This window comes from Gymnoscopelus microlampas (assembly GCF_963454915.1).
Source record: "Gymnoscopelus microlampas genome assembly, chromosome: 7".
In the NCBI taxonomy this organism is placed as follows: domain Eukaryota; kingdom Metazoa; phylum Chordata; class Actinopteri; order Myctophiformes; family Myctophidae; genus Gymnoscopelus; species Gymnoscopelus microlampas.
This window is the reverse complement of record NC_139944.1, coordinates 11,032,044-11,054,306: the sequence shown is the minus strand read 5'-3', so window position 1 is coordinate 11,054,306 and position 22,263 is coordinate 11,032,044. Positions and strand designations below refer to the sequence as shown.

The 22,263-nt window shown below is 40.3% G+C and overlaps 3 protein-coding genes across 8 annotated transcripts in view; 2 read left to right on the top strand and 1 right to left on the bottom strand.

Annotated features, from left to right (window-relative positions):
* The window catches only part of grip2b (glutamate receptor interacting protein 2b), a gene marked incomplete at its 3' end in the record, with an annotated part of 181,412 nt that extends 180,652 nt beyond the window's left edge, over window positions 1-760 (top strand). For all 3 annotated transcript variants that reach the window (XM_084063476.1, XM_084063478.1, XM_084063477.1), the window contains exon 25: window positions 611-760. In XM_084063476.1, the coding sequence (XP_083919602.1) occupies window positions 611-760 (150 nt within the window). The remainder of the gene's footprint in view (window positions 1-610) is intronic.
* Window positions 761-5,866: 5,106 nt separating this feature from the next.
* On the bottom strand, window positions 5,867-20,331 carry cUnh18orf54 (chromosome Un C18orf54 homolog). 3 transcript variants are annotated; one of them, XM_084063484.1, is made up of 14 exons: window positions 20,286-20,331; window positions 16,350-16,458; window positions 16,124-16,241; window positions 15,620-15,781; window positions 14,176-14,257; window positions 13,236-13,296; window positions 11,976-12,057; window positions 11,722-11,777; window positions 11,411-11,474; window positions 10,174-10,225; window positions 9,989-10,064; window positions 8,344-8,424; window positions 7,593-7,645; window positions 5,867-7,285 (listed from the first exon to the last, which is right to left on the bottom strand). In XM_084063484.1, exons 2-14 carry the CDS (start codon window positions 16,455-16,457, stop codon window positions 7,204-7,206), a joined length of 1,077 nt encoding a protein of 358 aa, XP_083919610.1. In that variant the 5' UTR covers window position 16,458; window positions 20,286-20,331; the 3' UTR covers window positions 5,867-7,203. The 3 variants fall into 3 exon arrangements, with proteins under 3 accessions (XP_083919610.1, XP_083919609.1, XP_083919608.1); XM_084063483.1 differs by lacking the exon at window positions 20,286-20,331 and adding an exon at window positions 20,145-20,262; XM_084063482.1 differs by lacking the exon at window positions 20,286-20,331 and adding an exon at window positions 18,276-18,408.
* On the top strand, window positions 19,983-22,257 carry LOC311049703 (E3 SUMO-protein ligase KIAA1586-like). Of its 2 annotated transcripts, XM_084063481.1 has the most exons (3): window positions 19,983-20,379; window positions 20,425-20,556; window positions 20,941-22,257. In XM_084063481.1, exons 1-3 carry the CDS (start codon window positions 20,212-20,214, stop codon window positions 22,237-22,239), a joined length of 1,599 nt encoding a protein of 532 aa, XP_083919607.1. In that variant the 5' UTR covers window positions 19,983-20,211; the 3' UTR covers window positions 22,240-22,257. The 2 variants fall into 2 exon arrangements, with proteins under 2 accessions (XP_083919607.1, XP_083919606.1); XM_084063480.1 differs by having other exon boundaries at window positions 19,983-20,556.
* The last annotated feature ends 6 nt before the right edge of the window (window positions 22,258-22,263 follow it).

Sequence of the window (22,263 nt, the reverse complement as noted above, 5' to 3'; positions counted from 1 at the left end):
CCGGTTCCTTAACAATTCCCTCTTAACGGTCCCCAAATGGACCCTTACAGGTCTGTAACTCTGAGAGTGTACAAATGGCACCAAATGGACCCTTACACTCTCAGAGTTATGGTGGTCCTTGAAATTAAACGGTTGAGAACCACCGGTATTGTAGTCTGGGAGACTTCGCCTCAGAGCCTGGACAGCAGGGGCGCGGCCACTGCGTTCTGATTCAAATCAACAGCCAATGACGAAAAGGGGGCAGGATCCACATGCAGTGGGTGTTGCATGTAAATAGGAGCGACGGGAAGCAATTTCTCCTTGAGAAATTGCGGCCGCCATTGTTGTGTACTGCTGTTTGCCTCTCGTCGGACTGTTTAGACGAGTTGCACAGCTCTCAGACCGGTAAGAGGCGTGTCCGCTCAGATTCTGAGCGTAAGTTACATCCCGCCCACAAATACCAGGCCTCTGGCCCAGAAGTTTCCTCGCCCCTCCCGTTTGTATGCGAGAGCTGGCGAAAACCTCTGGGAACTCAGATTACCGGTATTGTAATTGTATAGCAGACGTGAAGTCTCATAACAGCTCTGACAGCATGATAAAACCTCAATTCTCTCTCTCTCTCTCTCTCCAGGTGAATCATGTTCGCACCAGGGACTTTGACTGTTGTCTAGCGGTTCCTCTCATAACGGAGGCAGGAGACAGACTGGAGCTGGTAATCAGCCGAAGCCCCCTTGTGGCGGAGGACAATAACAACATTATACAGCACACACTAGACCTGTAACACACACACACACACACACACACACACACACACACACACACACACACACACACACACACACACACACACACACACACACACACACACACACACACACACACACACACACACACACACACACAACTCTCTCTCTCTCTCTCTCTCTCTCTCTCTCTCTCTCTCTCTCTCTCTCTCTCTCTCTCTCTCTCTCTCTCTCTCTCTCTCTCTCTCTGTTCAGGGTTCAGGGCTCTAGTTTCACCATGCAGAATGCTTACATTTCCATCCATACACTGTAAAAAAAAAATAAAGAAAAGAAATAAGAAAAAAACAATACTGTACTATCTGCATCTCCAGACCATAAGTACACTGTAAAAGTATGCCATTGCTATCAGTTGGAAACCTTGTATGTCTAAAACTGTTACTTGTCAGGAAATGGAATATTTTTCAGTCACACGCTATTCATGAAACCACACACACACACTTTCATAATGTTTAAGAAAAAATTACAAAAATAGCAGAGCATTAATTTACGAATACACATGTGTTGAAATATGGAGATACAAGGTTTCTGCCTGACAACAACGGTATATGTCAGCATCTCCAGACCATATCTGCTGTGTAAAAAAAAAACTTTCAACAAGTCCTTCAATCTGCTGTGGAGTCTTCAAGTCTCAACCACTTAAACCCTCTATTCTTAGTAAAAATGGACCGTCTACTACACCAAATCTCTTTGCAAAAAATAGCTGATGTACAAGCTCAACGCATTTACTAACTGTAAAATGCATAACTAAATAAATGTCTGGTGCCTACGTTTTGGCGCTAGTGTCTGAGGGTAGACACTCAAAAACACGTTTATGTGGAATGGTTGTGAAAAAATATGTTTCCATTGGGGTCCTCACTAACGCTCATTATATGTCACCATTTCTGTTAATTTAATGCAAGAACAATGGCTTCAATTTCAGCATGCTAACTTTCCAGGAAGAGAGAGGCTGTCATTTCTATTAGTTTGGAATCCTCATCGATGATGTCAATGCTATGCAGGTTTCTGAACTGTCCACAGCCCACCAATGATACACAGAGTGAGTAGACAGAAATGGTGACATCTTATGAGCATTAGTGAGGACCAATTACATGAAGATAAGGTAGAAAATGGGTGTGCTCCTTTAAAGACGTCATTTACAGTATGTCTTTTCTTTCCACTTCTTCAAAGAAGAGCCATTATAAGATTCAAAACCAGATTCAAAGACTTGTTAAGATTTCAGCATTAAAAAAAGGGTTCTCTGGTGATGTCATCAAAAGTTGTAAAAAGGATGTGCCACAGGCAGATAGGCCTGAACAACTTCCACGTTTGTTGGGACCAGGGGGATCATGGGAAATAGTGTTTTATATGAATGCATTAGATTGGACGTCAGAGGGAAGACGTAACAGAAAAAAAGAAAACAAGCCATGCACAGAAAGCTGGATTTTCACCGGAGGCCATAGCACCATCTACAGGCTGGAGGAACAGAACTTTTTTTGTTCATTTGGATGTTACTGAAGAAGAGGACCATGCCATGTATGGTCCTGGACAGTGTGCATGTGCACGCACGGAAGCAACACTCATCGGAAACAGGGACAGGTGCTGTGTGTGTGTGTGTGTGTGTGTGCGCGCGTGTGTTTGTGACACTTGTGCGCAGTTTACATTTCTCTCTTGCATTTGCCTTTTTCATTTCATCGTGGTAATTCACAAGTCCAACTGAACTGAACATATCAGTACCCGAGATCCGTCCGAGTCCAGATCTGGGACCACGTTTCGTCATTGTCACTCGGGTCCGGGTCGGTTCAGATTCTATTACCTTGGGTATATATACTCCAAAAGTACAAATTGCATAGTCATTTTTCTTCCACCACTGGTTTTCATAGCAGTTTACTATGTAGTTGGAACATTCATTGAGTTTAGATGTCCACACTTGTATCAGTATCAGTAGGCGGGGATCTGTGATACAGCTGGACAGCAGAAGCACTTTTACTGATGTGTCTTTGGAGCCAAAGGTGTCTTTGTGAGGGAAAACTCTCTGTCTCTGTCACACACACACCCGCATGTACGCACGTACTGTATGTACGTGTGCACACGCACGCACACACACACACACACACACACACACACACACATTCCTTCTCTCTTGTACCTTTCTTCTCTTCTCCTCTCGCCTCTCCTTGCCTCCGCTCCTGTCCTGTCCTCCTCACCTCTGCTCTCCTCTCCTCCGTGTTGCTACACCTCGCTGGCTCCAATTATTAGTATTATTATTATCTCCACACTCTTCAAATCTAACCTATTGGCCTTGCCATCATGTGTGCGCGCGTGCGGTGTGTGCGTGTGAAAGAGAGAGAGAGTGAGTGAGTGAGACAGACAGACAGTCAGACAGAGGGGGAGCGAGAGAGAGAGAAGGAGAGATATTCTCTCTCATATCACTGTGACCATTGACTTCCTTTCTGGATCTAGGAATGGGGGGGGGCTTAGTTCTTCAAGCAGGTTACATTCATAACCCCAGTTCTCTGATGATCTTCTCTATGATATTCATAAATCATATGTCTCATGATATACAATGTGAGCTTGTAGATTTTTGGTGAAGAGATTTGTTGTGGGGGGGGGCTGGGTTTATGTTACTGCAGAGCCCTGGGCGACCCCTGTATATATGTAGGGTTTAAGTGGTTAAGTCTGATTTTTATACTCCGTAGTATGGTGTGTTGCTCACCGATACGTTCCGTATCAGGTGATCTGTTTTTGTCGGCAAGAGACGCCGTCATGCAATTGAGTGTAAATAAAGCTTTTAAGAAAGCACACTGTTGAATACCATGTACTGTAAGTATTTTCATGTATAATGAACAAAACAGACAAAAAAAAGAAAAAAGAAAAAGAAAAAACTACAGTGTGAGTGTTTTTTACATCACTGTTTCTCAATGTGTGACCTGAGGATCACCCTGTTACAAACCCTATACATAAGAGGAAGTGGCCAAAAAGAGGAACACCCCCTATGCATTTCAAAGGTCAAAGGTCACCCTGTCCAGAATCACAACCTGATGAAATAAAAGTAAGTTCTCAAAAAGAGGACAAAGATTACATTAATGCATAGCTTAAAGAAATAGTCTGAGTTGTGTACTTAGGCTACCTTATGTTTCAGTTGCCTCTTATTGATATTTAATAGAATACCTATTGTATTCTTATTTTAAACTTGGCCTCAGTTAAAAGCAACATATCGAGTGCAGTGACTGGGCTTGTTTTTTCTTCTTTTTTTTAACTGGATTCTCTTTTCCTTTATTCTTTTTATTTATTTTTGCAAACTCAGCATAAACAACCAGAAGGAGGTGGAACATATATCGCTCCATTGTGCGGTTGATTGGAAAATATGAATCCAAAAGGTGTCTAATTGACTTCCATTGTATGATGACACAGCTCTCAAAGTCACTCTTTTAACACATAAATGAACACAAACAAAGCTGATTCTGACAATGTATAACATCACAGACACAGTACGAAGACTGTTTTAAAGAAAACATTTAACTTCCTGTTGATTTTGCCATTTTCAGAGGAAGGAAGGAAAGAAAAAGTCTCCGCCTGAGGATCCAGATCTTCAAATAGTAGAACAGGAAGTTTACATTTTTCTTTATAACGCTCTCCGTACTGTGTTGTGTGATGCCATGTACCGTCAGAATCAGCTTCATTTGCATTCTTTATGTGCTAAAAGAGTGACTTTGAGAGCTGTTTCATCATACGATGGAAGTCAACGAGACGAAATATTATTTATTTCTAATCTGTGCAACAGAGCGATACATCTTGCCAATAGGACTAGTTACATCTTGACACAAACCAAACTTCTACCAAAGTGTCCTACTACTTTAATAGCCTATCAATTAATCCAACAATTAATTATTAATAAATTAGAGCTATAAGTAAAAAGTAGCACTGTGGCTTGACTACTTTGGATTGGGCCCATATTGATCATTTTCATCACAGCACTGTATGAATTGATATTGTGTAATTATTATTGTTTTTTTTCCTGAATGGTATAAAGTTGTATTCTATGTCATATCATATTTTTCTATGCTGATGGAGAGGATTATTCTCTTGTGGAAACTCGAGACAGAAAGCACATTAGAGAGATTTAAGAATAAGCTGGAGAACTTTAGGTTACGAACATAACCCCCAATCTTTGAAACATTTCATGAGATGACTGACATGTTGTTGATGAACTTCATTGTTGTAGTTTCATTTTTATTTTCATTTTATTTTTGTTTGTTGTCTTTTTTTTATGAAAGACTAATGATCATTGTACTTCTCTTTTGGAGAGGGATATGGGGGAAAAGTGAAAAAATAAAAGCAAATATCTAATTTTACACAGTGTGATTTGATTTAATCTTTGGATGTATCTGGTCTGTGATCTATTAACCTCTGTGTGGTTGTGTGTGCGTGTGCGTGTGTGTGTGTGTGTGTGTGCGCGTGTGTCTTGGGGGTGGGGTTATGGGGTGGGTATGGGTCTTGGGCTTCAACTCACCCGGGTCTGTTTGGGTAGTTAGATTATAATTTCAGGCCCGAGCAGTGGTTCTCAAACATTTTCATGTCCAGGACCCCCAAATTGACATGCATTTGGCCGCAGACCCCATCTGAAAATATTTTCTGCCAGGGAAAACTTTCAAGATTTATGAAAATGTTTTGAAAATAGCCAATCTACAAGCTCAAAATGGGCAATAATGGGATGCGTTGTGAGCGTGTTGATCGGTTATTTTAAAACAAAGGATAACATAGGGTTAAAGTGGTTAAACTGTTCATCGTTTGCTGTGGACCTCCTTGAATTCCCTCAAGGACCCCTGGGGGTCCCCAGACCACACTTTGAGAACCATTGCTCTAAAGATATGATAAAAATATTATTGTAATTTAAATCCTAGATTATACAATAGTAGAATAGTAGAATTGAGAAAACAGAAGAAACAGGTTGAGAACATTCTCTTTTCTATTAATATGTTAGATTAATTTTAATGTGAATTTTCAGAGATAATAATCAACCTTTTTTCAGTAATAAACAATTGGTTATCATTTCAAAACATCAGTTTTTCCCCCATATGTGGTATTCTGAACTAATTGGACTATGACACACAGAGGACACTAGAGGGAGCCAGAGCTACATAAATAAACCTTCTAAGCATACAGTAACATCAGAATGGAACAGACCCTCCATTTGTTTCATTGGTAACATAATGTAAGGAAGAGGCCCAATTTCTTTCCAATATGGCTGCTGTGCATAGAGCCTATTGATGTAAAATAAGCTTAGATGAATATATTCATATTCTTCAGACTATGCTACATACTGTATGAGTGTGGGCGGAAACACATGTAAACTGACACTGATTGGCAGGGGCATACAACCACCATGCAGTATTTCTAACACTTTAAACCCATTAAGACCGGTTCTACAAATGCCCTCTAAAACAGTAGTTCTCCAACCTGTTTTTGCCAAGGACCGCCAAATTGATATTTGGCCACGGAACCCCATCTGAAAACGTTTTGTGCCAAGGACCCCAAGAGGATAAAATGTGAGTAAAATAATCAAAAGTATTCAATATTTTTCAAACATGTTCAAAAATAGCAGAAAGTAGATGTACAAGCTCGCAGCACGGCACGAAGTGACACACTGTGAGCTTTTAGATCTACAATTTTGGAATAGCTAATGCTAAAATCTAAAATGACACAGATGCTTTCCCGGTTTTAATGGGTTAATACAACACTTTAATGATACAACACTTTAAAGATATAACACCTTAATTGAATGATTTTTGGCACGTTGTCAACCAACAAACAATGACATGTTCATCTAAATGCGGAGGCAACTCTGTTCACACACACACACACACGCACACACAGATGGCAGAGGAAACCAAGGCACCAACCTGCTCATCGTGAGCAGTTGGGGGTTCAGTGTCTTGCTCAACGACACTTTGACAGAAACCCTGTGGGAGCCCGGGATCGAACCAGGAACCTTCCAATTCCCAAGCGGCCGCTATGCCAACCGCTTAACCAACTTCATGACCATGTTTATTGATGGTCTATGTTGTTGTTGTGTAACATTCTCTCATGCATTTACTAGACTCTGTGATACACAAAGACGTTCAATAAGTGAGCAGGTAGTTGGTTTGGTGCCTTGCTCAAGGATTCTAGAACAGCAGAATAGCAGATCTACAAGCTCACAACGCTCACAACGAGCTTGTAGATCGGCTATTTTCGCTAGTTTGGAAAACGTGTAAGTTCTGAGTTCCCCGGATTAGTACTACGTCCTGAGCAGGGGAAGAGAACCATATCTTAAACTGAGCCTTAGCGTATTGGAGACAAATCCAGAACCTGTGAAATACTTTAGCACAACACAGCACTTTACTTAGTTCTTGTAGTGGTAAAGAGCAAGAGGTGTACATGAGTCAAAAAAGTAATGGTTGAGTCAACTTTGGTCCTTCCTCTCCTTCTCCGTTTGTGTGGATTCTTCAACCAGACTCTTCAGGTGGTCCAGGTGATGCAGGGCTCTGCACAAACATCAACTGTGTTAACCATGTTTCAATGATTCATTCCATTCATTTCCATTCCGAATCAGTATCAACTTAGTCACATCACAGGTTTGCAGGTGTAAAACAGTGGGTGAAATTACTTTTGGTCCAACAGCATGCATTATAATGTAACTTACCCTAAATACGCTAACCTCACACCAACATTTCTCAGACTGTTGGGCTGTCATGTAGATTATTATTTCCTTCTCGTCTCTTTCTACTCATTTCCTGTTTCTTCTACCATGTGTTCTCCTTATAATTACTGTGTGTGTTGATCAGACTTTACCTCTGTATTGACAGTCCACCCGAATCAGTGTCCTTCAACTGGGTCTCACATACCTTCATAGAGGACAATTCAATGTACATACAGTAACACAAATATTAGTACAATAATATTTATAGTAATGCTAGTAAAGTACTACTACTAATAATAATAATTATAGTACACTATGTTAGTAATGCTAACATACAATAGTACAATACTGCTACTGCCAATAATGCTGGTACAATACTAATACAGTTGGTAATACTATTACAATACTAATATATAATACTACTACAATGATACTACTGCTAGTACAACAATTACAGCAGTAAGTACAGTACAACAATAAGACTGCTAGTAACGATAGTACAATATGACTACTAGTGCTCTTAACCCATTCAAAGCGGGAGAGCATCTGTGTCATTTTAGATTTTAGCAATATATATAGCACAGTGGTTGGCTATTCAAAAATAGCAGATATACAAGCTCATAGCGTGTCACTTCGTGCCACGCAATGAGTTTGCATATCTATGTATCTATCTATCTATCTACACACACACACACACATACATATACATACATACATATTATATATGTACTTATGGATGATCTTATCTTTGACAACTGACTTTTTATGACTTGACCTAAAGGTTCATTGTTGTAATGCTGCTGTGTTTGTATTATGCTGCCATTTGGAGTGGGTGTTGTCAAACAGAGTTTTATTGTATTCTGAATCCAATGACAACAAACATCCTATCTTAACAGTACTCACCTGTGTGTGTGCAGCTTGCAGGTTGAACAACATGTGTTTGAGGGTCTCAACAGGTCCTGGGTGTTTCCTCCCAGCATGAGTCTGAATGGAACATTTTACACACAATCATTTTAGAGTTCTGTTTGACATCAGTTTGCATTTGTACCTGCTCTGTCTCCCTGTCCTTACGTTACATCACTTAAACACATTGATTCTACATACAGTAGATATCTACAGACAGACGGTACTATAGCACCAGTGTCAAGTAACGTTAGCTAACATCTAACTAATATTTTTAGGAACCTCTGTCATTCTGTCTGATCTGCATTTTTCAGGGGGTTGAGCAAATTATCTGAACATGCCCAGGGGCATTGACCATTAGCATGTGCAGAAAGTGACGTGGCAGTTCCTGCACATGCGACAACGTGCTATGGATGGATGGGTAGTCATGGTTACGGTTCAGGCAGGCTATGGGCTCAGTATCCGCTGGTCGGGCACGCACGTGCACACACACGCGCACACACACACACACACACGCACACACACACACACACACCCACACACCTTTAAGTCAGGGGTCTTCAACGCTTTTCAGGCCAAGGACCCCCTAGCTGAGAGAGATGACGCAGGGACCCCCCAGTATATATTGTATAAAATTGTGCTGCAGATTTAACTTTTTCATAGATTTCATGGATAGCTTCATAGACTTGATTGACAGCACTGTCATCAGTGCATATTGGATTCATGTTAATGTGTATTTTCAGACATGTAACCACTTAAAACACTCAATACTTAGTAAACTTGACCTTTCCCTCTGTACTTGGTCTGCTCTCCGACAATTGACGATCTACAAGCACACAACGCCTTGCAGTGCGAGGCGTTGTAAGTGGTTAATGTAGATAATGTAGTGGTTAAGTGGTTAATGTAAAAAAGAAAATCATATCACACAAAGATTTGGCGGCCCCCCTGTAGTAACTATGTGGACCCCCTGTTGAAGACCCCTGGTTTAAGTTATATACGACTTTGATTTAGGAGCCGTGTTCACACAGACAGCGTTGCATGCGCCGAGGAGCGCTTTGGATATAATCTCCATAGCACTCGCATGCAGATTGACACAGATTGCAATGTTCGAATGAACGTTGTGTTATTAGCACAAATAGCTTAAACATGGATTTCTCATGGTTGTTGTGGTAACGAGTCGACGCCGGGTCGTAAATGACCGGGTTGTCAGTGTCACACACCACACCAAACGCCACAGGATGAAATCAGCAGTGCTCCTCTTCAAAAGTACAATGAAAACGGAGCGCATATTAACACAAAAGCCTGCATATAGTTTGCCTGCGCACATCTCCGGGTGCAGACTAGTATCCATCAGTTTATCAATCCATAACCTTTTTTAAAGTGACTGGCTGTTAATAGCAGGACGGTCCACCGTAGTTTGGGAAACAGTTTCCCAATAAGGGGAAAATTAGTATTTCGGTTCTGACCAATTAGGGAGAGGTATCAAATTGGCACCAAAGCTATTCAATACTTTTTTTCCTCCTTTTTTTTAATCACTTACTCCAACTTTAGACACCCATTTCAGAAGTGGCTTCCAATGTTTACTAATTATACATTTTATCAGTAGTATTACAATCATTATTCTATGATTATTCCTTCAACCTACCTGTCCTGCTTTGTCTGTCAGAGGCTGTGTGGTGATTTCTTTGTCTGTGGCGTCCTCTACTGATACTGGAGACTTACTGCAAGTTGTAAATATAAGTGTGTTATTTTGATGTTTCTTCAACGTCAAATGATAAACAACTACTCACAGTGTGACTGACAGAGATGTTTAGCAACAGCTTTACTCACAAAGTGACAGGAGGGTTTTCCCACCAGCGATCAGCATCCAGCAGCTGCTCAGCTGTATTAATAATAATAATAATAATAATGAATCATCATCATCAAACTGCTGTAGGGCAGAAACCTTGTCTCTATATTTAAATTTTTTAATTTTTTTCGTAAATGAATGACCTACTTTCGGACACACAAGAGTAGCAAAAATAGCCACTCTACAAGTGGACTGGATATTCTTGCTCATTTTTTAAATAGAAGTAAAAAATAAAATAAGGGAAAAGTTGTTAAGTGTGTTTTATGAAAACTGAATAAATGGAAAGTATTAACAAGAGCTTGTGACTATAAGAACATTGGAACAAACAAAGGTTCTTTTTTTCCCCCCATTTCCTGAAAAGTAACGGTTTTGGACATACAAGGTTTCGATCTGAGCAACGGTATACAAACTGGATAAAGATAGGGAGACAGATCAAGACATTTCTCTGCCCGCAATAAAACCTCAGTGTTGAAAATCTTCTAAAATGATTTCATACCTGTCAGACACAAACCTCATCTCCATACTTTAACTTTTTGTGTTTTTGGGGAGGTTTCCACACGACAGAGATGATAACAAAAAAAAAAAATCAAAGCTACTGGTGTGAAATCATTTAAAGGATTATGCATTGGTCAAGTACATTGATATATAATATATGCACTGTTTATTTATACATCATTTAATGAGCATTTATAGTTAGTATACCTATACTTATACTTAAATTACATAAATGCCAGGTCGGCTGCCACTCTTAGTTATGTTAGATCGCCTTTTAACACCCTTCTGTATGCTGCTGCCTTTCACAGTTATTATTTCCCCCCTTGAATTTTCCAATGAATGGAAGTTTAGTCTTGCTAAATTGTAGGATAACAATAATAATATGCCACCCAACTATAATAATATAATGTAGTATGGAGTAGCCTATATAACGCCCCATCTTTCTAATTAATTAACATGCTAAGGTGCAGCTATTGTCATTGAAGAGCACTTGAAGTCAAGTGATCAAATGGATAGAGGGGAGTCACTATAACGCCTCATCATCGTAACCATGTAGCCTACAGAATCATGCTAAGTACATGAAATACAGTAACAACACTTAAGAGAATCAGGGTCTTTTTTTTTATGCTGCGTAATTTATAAGCATGCGTCACTGGGAGAGATCAGAGTAAAGGCCTCTGGGTATTGCAGGTATATTTGGTGTTGGATAAAATGTCTTCCTACCTTCAAAATCCTGCTCTGAGCACCTGTCTCTCTCTACAGCCTGTCTCGCCTCCTTCTCACAGCCCTGAAGGACGGACAGACAGGCGCATCAGTCATAATAATTGTTCATTAATAATCAATAAAGCTACAAGCTCTCAAGCAGGACTGTTTTATACTTCACATATGTTATAAACAGTCTTTTGCTTTCAGTTCACCTCCCAGCCGACCCATCATGTCAAAGTGTCCATGAGGAAGGCACTTAACTGTAACTTTCTTATTAATTTACATTCTGTAATGTTTTGAGATTATTAAAATGTGAGATTGTTGTTTACCCGTTTGTTCTTCATCACTCTATCCTCCTCCTCTATATCTCTGAGCCAAGAGGGAGCTGAACACACACACACACACACACACACACACACACACACACACACACACACACACACACACATTAGACATTAACAAAAAGGGAAAAAACGGTTTGGGAATCTATTTGGAATGGTTTACATGCAACCAGCATGCAAACATGCAGACTCCTCACAAGTATAAAAGTTGTATACCAGTTATAATGAGTTTGTCGACGTACCTGTGTGGTCAAGTGTATGAGAAGGGTCAAAGGTCATCGGGGTCAGACTGGGGTCGTTCAGCCACCCAGGGACACCGCAAGTCTGAATATTAAATATGATCAGAAATGATTAAACTTAGACACTTCAATTCATAGTGTTGTAAAGATTATGAAAACATATGGGTGATTAAGGCCACGTTTAGACGACAACGGTCTCTAGTGTAAACGGCAAAGTGCCGTTGTGCTTTTTATTCTGCGTTTAGACGCGCAACAGTGATCGAAAACGGATTCCCTGTGTTGCCCGTTTACATGGAGATGCAGAGCGTTTTCAAAGACTTCCACTCTGGAAGGGTTTTCAAGCCCCCATAACGTTTAGTGTGTAAATTAGAAATGAATAAATGAATTCATTTTGTTCATTATTTCACAGTGTAAACTCATCAGTGTTGTTAAATCAAGTCGGCTGATCATGTAAAGTTCATCTTTCATACAATCATTCAGTAACGTTCAACGTTAATCCGTCACTGTCTTCTTCGGTCATGACAAGTCACAATAAAATGTAATTAAATACTAAATCAAGTTAAGGTGATCCTAGATTTTAAACCAAAGTGGCACAATTCTTCTTAAGGTTCCTGAACAAAAGATGTCTATCAAAGACATGCAGGAAGTGAGGCGTTAAAACTTTAGATCAGTGGTTCTCAAGACAAGTACAAATTTAAACGACCACAAAGTCAAGTTAAAGCGATCCTCGAGTCCATGAAAAAAGATGATGTCTAATCAAGACATGCAGGACACTTTTACATGTTGGGATATGTGTTTTTAACTACATCTAATGTCTCTTTTCCACTATGAAGGGTAACCCGGAACCTTCCACAACAAGTTTTTGTTTTTCTGTTTTTTTACCACCTTCTGAGCAGGGCCCAAATTAGGTTCTGAGAACCGTATGTGAAACTTAGCCACAGCGTACGGAAGCAAATCCAGAATAGAATGCAGTTGTACATAGAATAGAATAGAACAGACTTTATTCTATGTAGGGTGTTCCAGCACCATGAATGTACGGTAGTATGCAATACAGACATGGGGTATGTTTGAATTGAAAATCCAAAACAGTGACTGTATTACAGTCATTGGGTCTTTGGTATGCCCCAGGGCGGCGGACACACTAACCACAAGGCCACTGACGTGGTTTTATCAGAAGTACCATAGCGTTATTATGATACATAACTATATGGGAAGTACCATATAATATTGCTTTAAGTTCAGTTATATAACAATGTTTCTCACCTTAGAGTCTCTATGGATAGGACACAATGATTCAGTCTGTCTCGTTACATCTAATACTGATCTGAGAGGAGAGATCAAATTAGACCATCAAATAAAGATACCATCATACTATATGACTGTGGCGTATACAAGTGGCAAATACATATCAATTTGGGGGTACTGAGAACTACTGATTTATGAGTCCAGTAGGTTTCCTATAAATAAAGTGTACAACAAGGTTTGACTGCAACTGCTTTCCATTGTGTTGGAATAAACGTGTGAGTTTACCATTCATTACAGTTCTTAAAGGAGAGATCCACTCTTGAACGGTTAGTTTTTCTTTCACAAATCCCCTCTATGCAGTGTCCTAGCACTCTCACATGCATTGTTTGTCACACATGAGCTGCCGTTCGTACAGAACGGCTCTGATGCGTGAACTCAACTCGAGATTCTCACGTCCTGCGAGATTTTGCGTGTATCGCTCCCTGTCCTCTCATAAGTGACAAACAGTGCGTGTGAGAGTGCCAGGACACTGCATAGAGGGGATTTGTGAAAGAAAAACGTTTGGAGCTGCTAAAATAGGCGAGTTTCGTTGTTACACATACTCCCATTCTGCCGGTGGAAGAGGTCTCCACAATGGACAATAGGGGCTTCTATGAAAAAAATCAACTAGTGCCCCTGATATGTTGGTGAGTGATTAGCGACACATCAAAGCAAATACCATTCAAGGTTGGATATCTCCTTTAAAGTTGACAATTGATGTAACCTTAGTTTACAGGTACAATTGTGTTTGGTTAATTTAAAACAACCGTTGTACCTCGGGTACTGCTACTATTTATTTACTGTAGTAAAGTAACTGTAGTAATGCAAAAGAATGAAGAGGGAATCGATAAGAATTGGAATCGATCAGCAGAACAGGAATAAGAATTGGAATTGATAAATATACGATACCAATTCCTACCTGTGTTCTCTGTGTCTGGTGTTGTTGTACAGCTGTTCCTGGGTCAGACACTGAATACAAGCAGGGGCCCGTTCCAGGAAACCTAGATAGCGGATTAACCCAGGATTTATAAGCTATCCTGGATGAATGTATCTTGGCTTAGCCATGAATCGGTTTCATGAAAGCCAAGTTATCTTGTAGCCAGATTTATTAATTTAGCAAGTTATCCTGGATATGTTTATCTATGCCACATTAGTTACCATGGAGATTTATTCTGTGAAGTCAGCATGGGGTTAGACACACATTCAGTCTATCCACTATTTCCCCCCAAAGTATTCTCTCTGTTTTATTACAGCAGCAGTATTTAATTTACTTCCTCATAAGCGCTTCTTCTGCATTTTGTCATCAACACAAAGTCAGCGTTTTTTTTACAACATCAGGGATCCCAGTATCTCAACTTTAGGTCAATCATCGTATGTTAGTGGATACCGCACTGGATACTCTGACTACAGGCACAACGGTTATTGCATTAACAAGCGGGGCATGCATTCCAATTTCTCTTTGGCGGCTGGTATAGCAAGGGCGCCGATCACGTGGGGGCGCCGGGTCCACAGCCCCCACGCTCCACTGATGAGACCCTCAGATCGGGGCCCAATCTAATTTCCATGACTATAGCGCAAAGCAGCTCTCTGAAGGTTTAAATGGTGCCCGCGACGGCCGCGAGACGCATTCAACGCCCCGGCCGTTAACACCTATAGAACAATAGTGCAGGAATGTAACACCCCCACCCAGCCATCAGCCCTTGTAAATCTGCTCTGTAGTCTGTACTCTGTATAGTCATAATGTGACAATAAACCTGATTCTTCTTGTTTCTTCTCTAATTCTTTTAGTTTGATTGATTTTACTGTATAACTAAAATGAAACGAAAATAGCACCTTTCATAACATGAATGCAGCTCAAAACAATTAAACTGTTTAATGTGTTTTTTTTTAAGTTTGAGTGCAATTACTGTAATGTTTATTATACATTCCTTATAAATTACAATGGCCCTCTATAACTAAAATGAAACGAAAATAGCAGAAAACAATTGAACTGTTTAATTGATTTTTTTAAAGTTTGATTGCAATTACTGTAATGTTTATTTTACCTTCCTTATACATTATAATGGCTATTTATTGTATAACTAAAATGAAACGAAAATAGCACCTTTAATGACATGAATGCAGCTCAAATCTCTAAAATAATTAAACTGTTTAAGGTGAAGCTGAAAAGTGAGTAGGGTGTCATAAAAGCCCCTGTAAAATCGTACCACTGCACTATTGGCAAACTGTAAATAAAGAACTCAATGAAAAAAAATCCGGTCCCGGCGGGGGGGGGCTGATCTAGGTCAAGTTCAGCCCCCAGGGTCGCGCACAAAACATGGCACCCCTGTGGTATAGTATGTATAGTATAGTATTGTGTTTACCTTGTATGTGTGCAGAGGTGTGAGTGACAGGCAGTGAGCCATCGTACGGGAGGGTCAGTAGTTCCTCGGTCGTCATGGAAAAAATGTCTGGGTCTCTATGGCGACAGCCTGGTATAAATGGGAAGTCTAGCTCTCTACTAGTGGTCATACTCTCCCCGAAAACTATGTAAAAAAAGAAAAAAAAGAAACAATGACGAGAGTTTAATGAAAAGATGAAGTCAAACATGTAAGTAGTAAGTTGGTCTTGCCGTCAGGCCTCCCAGTCTCAGGAGGTCGGGGGTCAATAGGTCAAAACCATATTAAATCAAATCTAAATTAGTAGTGTGTATATCAATCTTGGCCGATATATCGACAATTATTTGACTTTTGTGATGAGAGTACTGTCCATGCCAGGCTAGTAAGTAGTATTAATAGTAATAGTAGTAATACTGGTAATCATAGTATGGTGATAGTAGTAGTATTAGTAATATACTAGTATTAGTTATAATAAAATGAGATACATACGGTGTGTGTTTGTGTGTGTTGTGTTTGATGTCACAGGAAGCTGCAGTCTGCCAGTCTGATGAGAACGCTCAAAGTCTGAGATGTAAGCTTCCAGGGCCTCTGTCGCTGACTCATACTCCTGATACACATCATAAACAATTAAACAGTTAATCAATTGATATTATGTGCAGTATACTGTAGTACAGACAAAGAACTGTGTTACAAGTAACAACAACTACAAGTCTACCTTGTCTTTGTAAGTAATGGTTTTATCAAGGTGTGAAGGTAATAAGCCGCTCTTCAGATGTCCAGAACTCCTCAACAGAGACGAGATGCTGGATTCAATGTCTGACATACTGAAAATAAACATGTTGACATTAATAAAGACATTATTAAAAGGTAGGGTAAGCTATATGTTTTGGTTAACACAACAAGGTTTTTTGTTAAAAAAAAGTTAAAGCTCTATAATGTGACTGTAATCATTGCTGTGGAGTGTTTGTTCAGTAACAGGGGTCTCCCTGTCTCTCCAGCTCTTTATTAAAGAGAAAACACATGTTCAGGTGTGTTGCAAATTTCATCCAATCAGGTGAGAGAAACCATTTTTCATCCCTTCCAATTTCACTTGTTTATCCTGTATGTATGAGTTATCTATCTTTCCTGATGATTGGATGAAATTCATGACATCCCAACCTGGAAAGCTGGAAATTTATTTTTTGTTTACTAAAGAGTTGGAGAGGACCAAACACTCTATAGCAATGATTATTATCACAATATAGCTATTTAACTCTTATTTTAACAAAGAAATATCACGTACACACCCTTTAACTCAGAGCTGAGTGATTCTAAAATAAAACACTCTTTTCAACAACTGCACACACAGCTACAGTATAGAAGTCTACACTCCCAACGAAGTCTAGAACAGTGGTTCTCAACGTCTGGTCTGGGCCCTGGGGACCACCATGGGTCCAAATGGACCCTTACAGACCTGTAACACCGAGGGTGTGTGTGTGTGTGTGTGTGTGTGTGTGTGTGTGTGTGTGTGTGTGTGTGTGTGTGTGTGTGTGTGTGTATAAATGTACTTTTGTACATTTATACAAATGTACATTTGTGCACACTCAGAGTTAAATTAACACTGAGGATTATACAGTGATAGATTTGGGTCCAAGAGTACAGGTATTAAGAGTCTGTGGTCTAATCATATCAAACTGAGGGTCTTTGACATTAAAAGGTTTGAGTATGAATGGTCTACATCAGGGGTCTTCAACAGGGGGTCCGGGGCACCTAGGGGGTCCTCAGAGTTACTACAGGGGGTCCGCCAAATCTTTGTGTAATATCTTTCTTTTTTTTTTACCGTAACCCCATCCCTTTTCTGGGGTGAACTTTAGCCAAAAATAGCAGATCTACAAGCTCACAACGCCTCACGCTGCGAGGCGTTGTGAGCTTGTAGATCGGCTATTTTTTGGCAAAGAGGTATAGGTGTAGAGGGGAAAAGGAGAAGACCAAGTAAACAAAAAAGGTTTCATCTGAAACACAATGTTATACAATATAGAGGGGGTCCCTGCTTCATCTCTCTCTCAACTAGGGGGTCCTGGTCGACCTTTTCAGGCCGTGACACCCCCAAAATAATCGACTGGGGGACCCCCCCACCCTGATGCACTTGGAGTGTTAGGATGTTCTTTAAACTATACATTGGCTATTTGAAAATGGCAGATCTACAAGCTCACAACGCGAAGATGCGATGCATTGTGAGCTTGTAGATCTGCTATTTTCAAAAAGAATCTTGAAGAAAATCTGAAAAAAATTGAATATTTTTAAACCATTCTAACAACACACATCTTGAATGGGGGTCCCTGGCATCAAATGTTTTCAGATGGGGGGGGGTGTCTGCAGACAAATACATATTAATTTGGGGGTCCTTCACTTGAAAATGTTGGAGAAATTGTTTCCTATTGTTGTTTAACAACAATAGGAAACAAGCCCAAATAAGCAACTATACTTTAGAAACAAGCCCCCCAACAAAAAAACAGCAGACAATATTTACAAGCGACATGTAAACAGAAAAACAAGCCCAAAGTCGCTTATAATAAGCAGACATGGCAACGTTGCATAGAAACACAGCTATGCTAAAGCTAAGCTAACAAACTTTAACGTTTAGTTTTATAACGTAACTGACCTCGAAATAAAGCAAGCAGCAGACGTTCAGTCCTTTCGGCCACGTTGTGATCTATTTACTTGATAAAGAAGCTTTACTTTAATTTCAATGAATAACAGCTCAAACAACCACACAAACGCCCAAACTTTTGAAAAACCAAACACTTCCACACGTAATTTCCTCCCACACAGGAAACAAATACTTCAAAATAAAGTGAAGGCAGTGAGTGACGTATGCGCCCGAAATAGCCAATCTTCAAGCTCACAACGTGTCGCAAGTGAAGGACCCCCAAATGAATATGTATTTGTCTGCAGACCCTCCCCATCTGAAAATATTTGATGCCAAGGACCCCCATTCAAGATGTGTGTTGTTAGAATGGTTTAAAAATATTCCATTTTTTTCCAAATTTTCTTCAAGATTATTTTTGAAAATAACAGATCTACAAGCTCACAATGCATCGCATCGGCACGTTGTGAACTTGTAGATCTGCCATTTTCAAATAGCCAATGTATATGTTTAAAGGGTGAAGGGTTTGAATGCCTCAACTCCTATGCACTCCAAGTGCTTATCAGGGTGGGGCCCTCTGTCGATTACTATATTATTAGGAATTAAAGTGATATTTCACTTTCAAAAAAACTTTTGGTCATTTTATCATCTACTCAGGCCTTTGTGAACCCCCCAGACCGTTTTTAAGTTGCTTGATTCATTATTTAGATATTTGATATTCATTTTATCAGACACACCCCCTTCCTATACAAACCCATTGTAACTTCAAACTTCATTTTAACCATGTTAGATTCATCAAAAACACCCGTTGGTTCTGGTGACTCATCCTGCCCTCCTAACCCTAACCCTCATTATCCCAAAACAAACTTGTAAGGCTACTTCTTGGCCTCAATTACAAAACCCATCTAACCCCTGATCATTTTGATAGGATTGGATGGCTTAGGGTTGAGGACAGGGTACAGCAACTTGCTATGGGCCTGGTCTTCAAGATATACCACAACATTGGGATCCCCCTGTATTTGTCAAAATACTTCCAAAATGTTAATGATGTCCATGATCACAATACCAGAGGCAGCTCCACAAACCTTGTCCAACCCTTTTTTGGCTCAACAAAGGGAAGTAACTCGTTCTCATGCTATTCATCAAGAATGTGGAACGCCCTACCAAAAGGAGTAAAGGAGTGTAAAACCCTACTCTCTTTCAAAACTGCCCTAAAGATACACCTTCAGGAGGCTGCAATTGGAAAATGGCCCCTGTCTAAGTCCTAACCTAACCTACCCCCCTACCCCCCCCCCCCTCTCTCCTTCTTCTTTTGTACATATTTCTCACTCTTCATACCAGTATCCTGTAAACTGATTGTATGACATTCTATAGTAGTTGTGTATATCTGTCTGTCTCTTATATGTCATCATGATTTGTGTGCGTGGGGAACTCATTTGAAACAAGCTCAGTGCTTTTATGAGTCTTCCAGTTTAGTAGACCTTGTATTGTGAATTTGTACTTCCATGTACTGTTGTTCTCATGTCTTACTAAATAAAGTACATCAATCAATCAATCAATCTGACTATTACGGTAGCCTATTTGTATTGTGTTGCACAACTTGTACAGGGCTTACGGTACGTTCAGGATGTGACGTGATCACGTTCTCAGTGAGCGCGCCAGAAGCATTCCAGAGGGAAAAGTGTAAACACAGCTGAGCTGAGCGTTTGTATGCGCTACTACTAGTAATAAATATGCCAGCAGGCTAAAGATACTAAAGAGTTACTTTTGCTTATTCTCCATTACGCATGGGCACTGTGCACCACAGTTCGAATGCTTGACAGTTAACACCTTAACAATGGCCTCAACCTGGCTGCTTTGCATAACATTGCGTTCTCCACTTACGTCCTCAGTTACACTGTATTAACAGCCACACCGGTGAGGTCTTTCACTTGTCTGCGAATTCTACACAATGATGACGACGATCACCTTCCCACCGAACAAGAAGAAATGCATCCAGAAGAAACTCAGTTTCGCTACGCCTACCCGCCTGCTTGAAGAACCCATGCCTGTGGACGCTCCTCCGACTCAGCCGTTGGGAAACAACAACAAGACAGGAGTCCAGAGGAAACGGCGTTTTGTTGCGACGCCTACAAAACCCGTGCACGTGGACGCTCAGTCTCAGACGTCGTTGGGAAACAAAACAGATGTGGTAGAAGATCAGAAACCCACACCACTGTTGGAGGGGAGGAAAACGTTCAAAGCTCGAAGAAGATTATCAGTTGTTCAACCGCCTGTGGAAGCCATCATCACTGAGGCAAGTAACTGTTAAATCATGTTATTTATTATCAGATGGGGCTACTATTTTTATTTTTTATTAAATTTGGCATATAATCATTACAAATGTGAGGTTTTTTTTTTACGTTTTCTATCAATTAGTCCATATGACAAAAATGCATATTATTTATAAACACCAGTTCCTCATGGCTATGCACTAGTGTTACATTTTCTGTTATTGATTTAAAGACAGTGGTGGAAAAAGTACTCATTTATGTTTTACTTAAGTAAAAGTATCAATACTGTACTTGAGGAACATTACTGGTCTGGACCTTTCTACTTCCTTTCAGCTGTATTGTCATGCTTGTGCAAAATACACCACAATTGTTTCTAATGTGTTCTGTTTACTTTGTTCATTTTCTAGCTGGGAGATAGTGGCTGTACTCCTGACAAGACTTCCTCATCCACCACTGATACTGATTCTTCTTCATCTTCACCATTCCCCGCTTTATGGACAGACGAGAAGTGGGCTGAGAAAAAGGAGGAATACCCCTGGCTTGACTGCAAAGATGGGAAATTGGGGTGCAAGCCGTGCTCTTCTATTCCAGGTTTATCCATCCACAAGGCCAAAGGGGCACATTTGTCAAAGCAATGGAGTACCTACAACGTTGCACCCAGTGGAAAGGACAGAGTATGTCTGCTGCAAAATCTTAGGAAGAAAATAGGACTACACAAAGAGACACATGGTCACAAGGCGGCAGAAAAGATACACGCAACTGCAAAAGATCAGCCATTTGAGAAAACTGCAAAAGATCAGCCACTTGAGAAATCCAATGGCAACAATCATGCATTACATGGGACGGCTACGTGTGCTGTTTTCAACTCTGCATACTACCTGGCACAGAAAGACAGGCCATTCCTAGATCATTATGACTTACTTAAGTTACAGGAAAAAAATGGGGTTGAAATTGGCCTTAGCTTGCACTCAAGATTCAGTGCAGCAAAAATAGCCGACCATGTTGGTTCAGAAATGCGCAGAAACATCTGCAAAATTGTCCAAGCAATTGAAGGTAAAATATCAATTTTGATTGATGAATCAACTACCCTGGGAGATAAAACTACACTGATTGTGTACCTCAATTGTGAAACAGAAAAGAACTTAGAACCACACACTGTTTTTCTAGATTTGATTGAGCTTCCCAACCAAAAAGCTGAAACGATTACAAATAATCTGTTGAATTGCCTCACTGGACATGGCTTTGATGATGCATATTTGAAGGAGCATTTAATTGCATTTGCCAGTGATGGTGCCAGTGTCATGTTGGGGCGCGAATCTGGAGTAGCTGAACAATTGTCTGATCGATATCCTAATATATTGACCTGGCATTGCCACCGGCTGAGGTTGGCAGTGGGTGACACTGCGAAACATGTCAGTGGTGTCAACCATTCCCAGCTCTTTATGGATAAATTGTATTCTGTAGAGTGCGAAAGGGGATTCAGCCAGATGAATTTAATCATCACCCCAATCCGTACAAAGCTACTGGTTAAACGGGTATCAGCCTTGATGTTCATCAAGTTACACGGGCCACCTGTAGAGGACTGGGACCCTACAGATTATGTGATAAGTTGGAATAGATACCATCGTTTTGCAGAGGACGCGAGAACGAGAGCTGTACCAGTCACTCACAAGGTTATCCCTGACCGTTGTTGGAAGTTCTTGTGACTGTTCATATGATTATTAAAACCC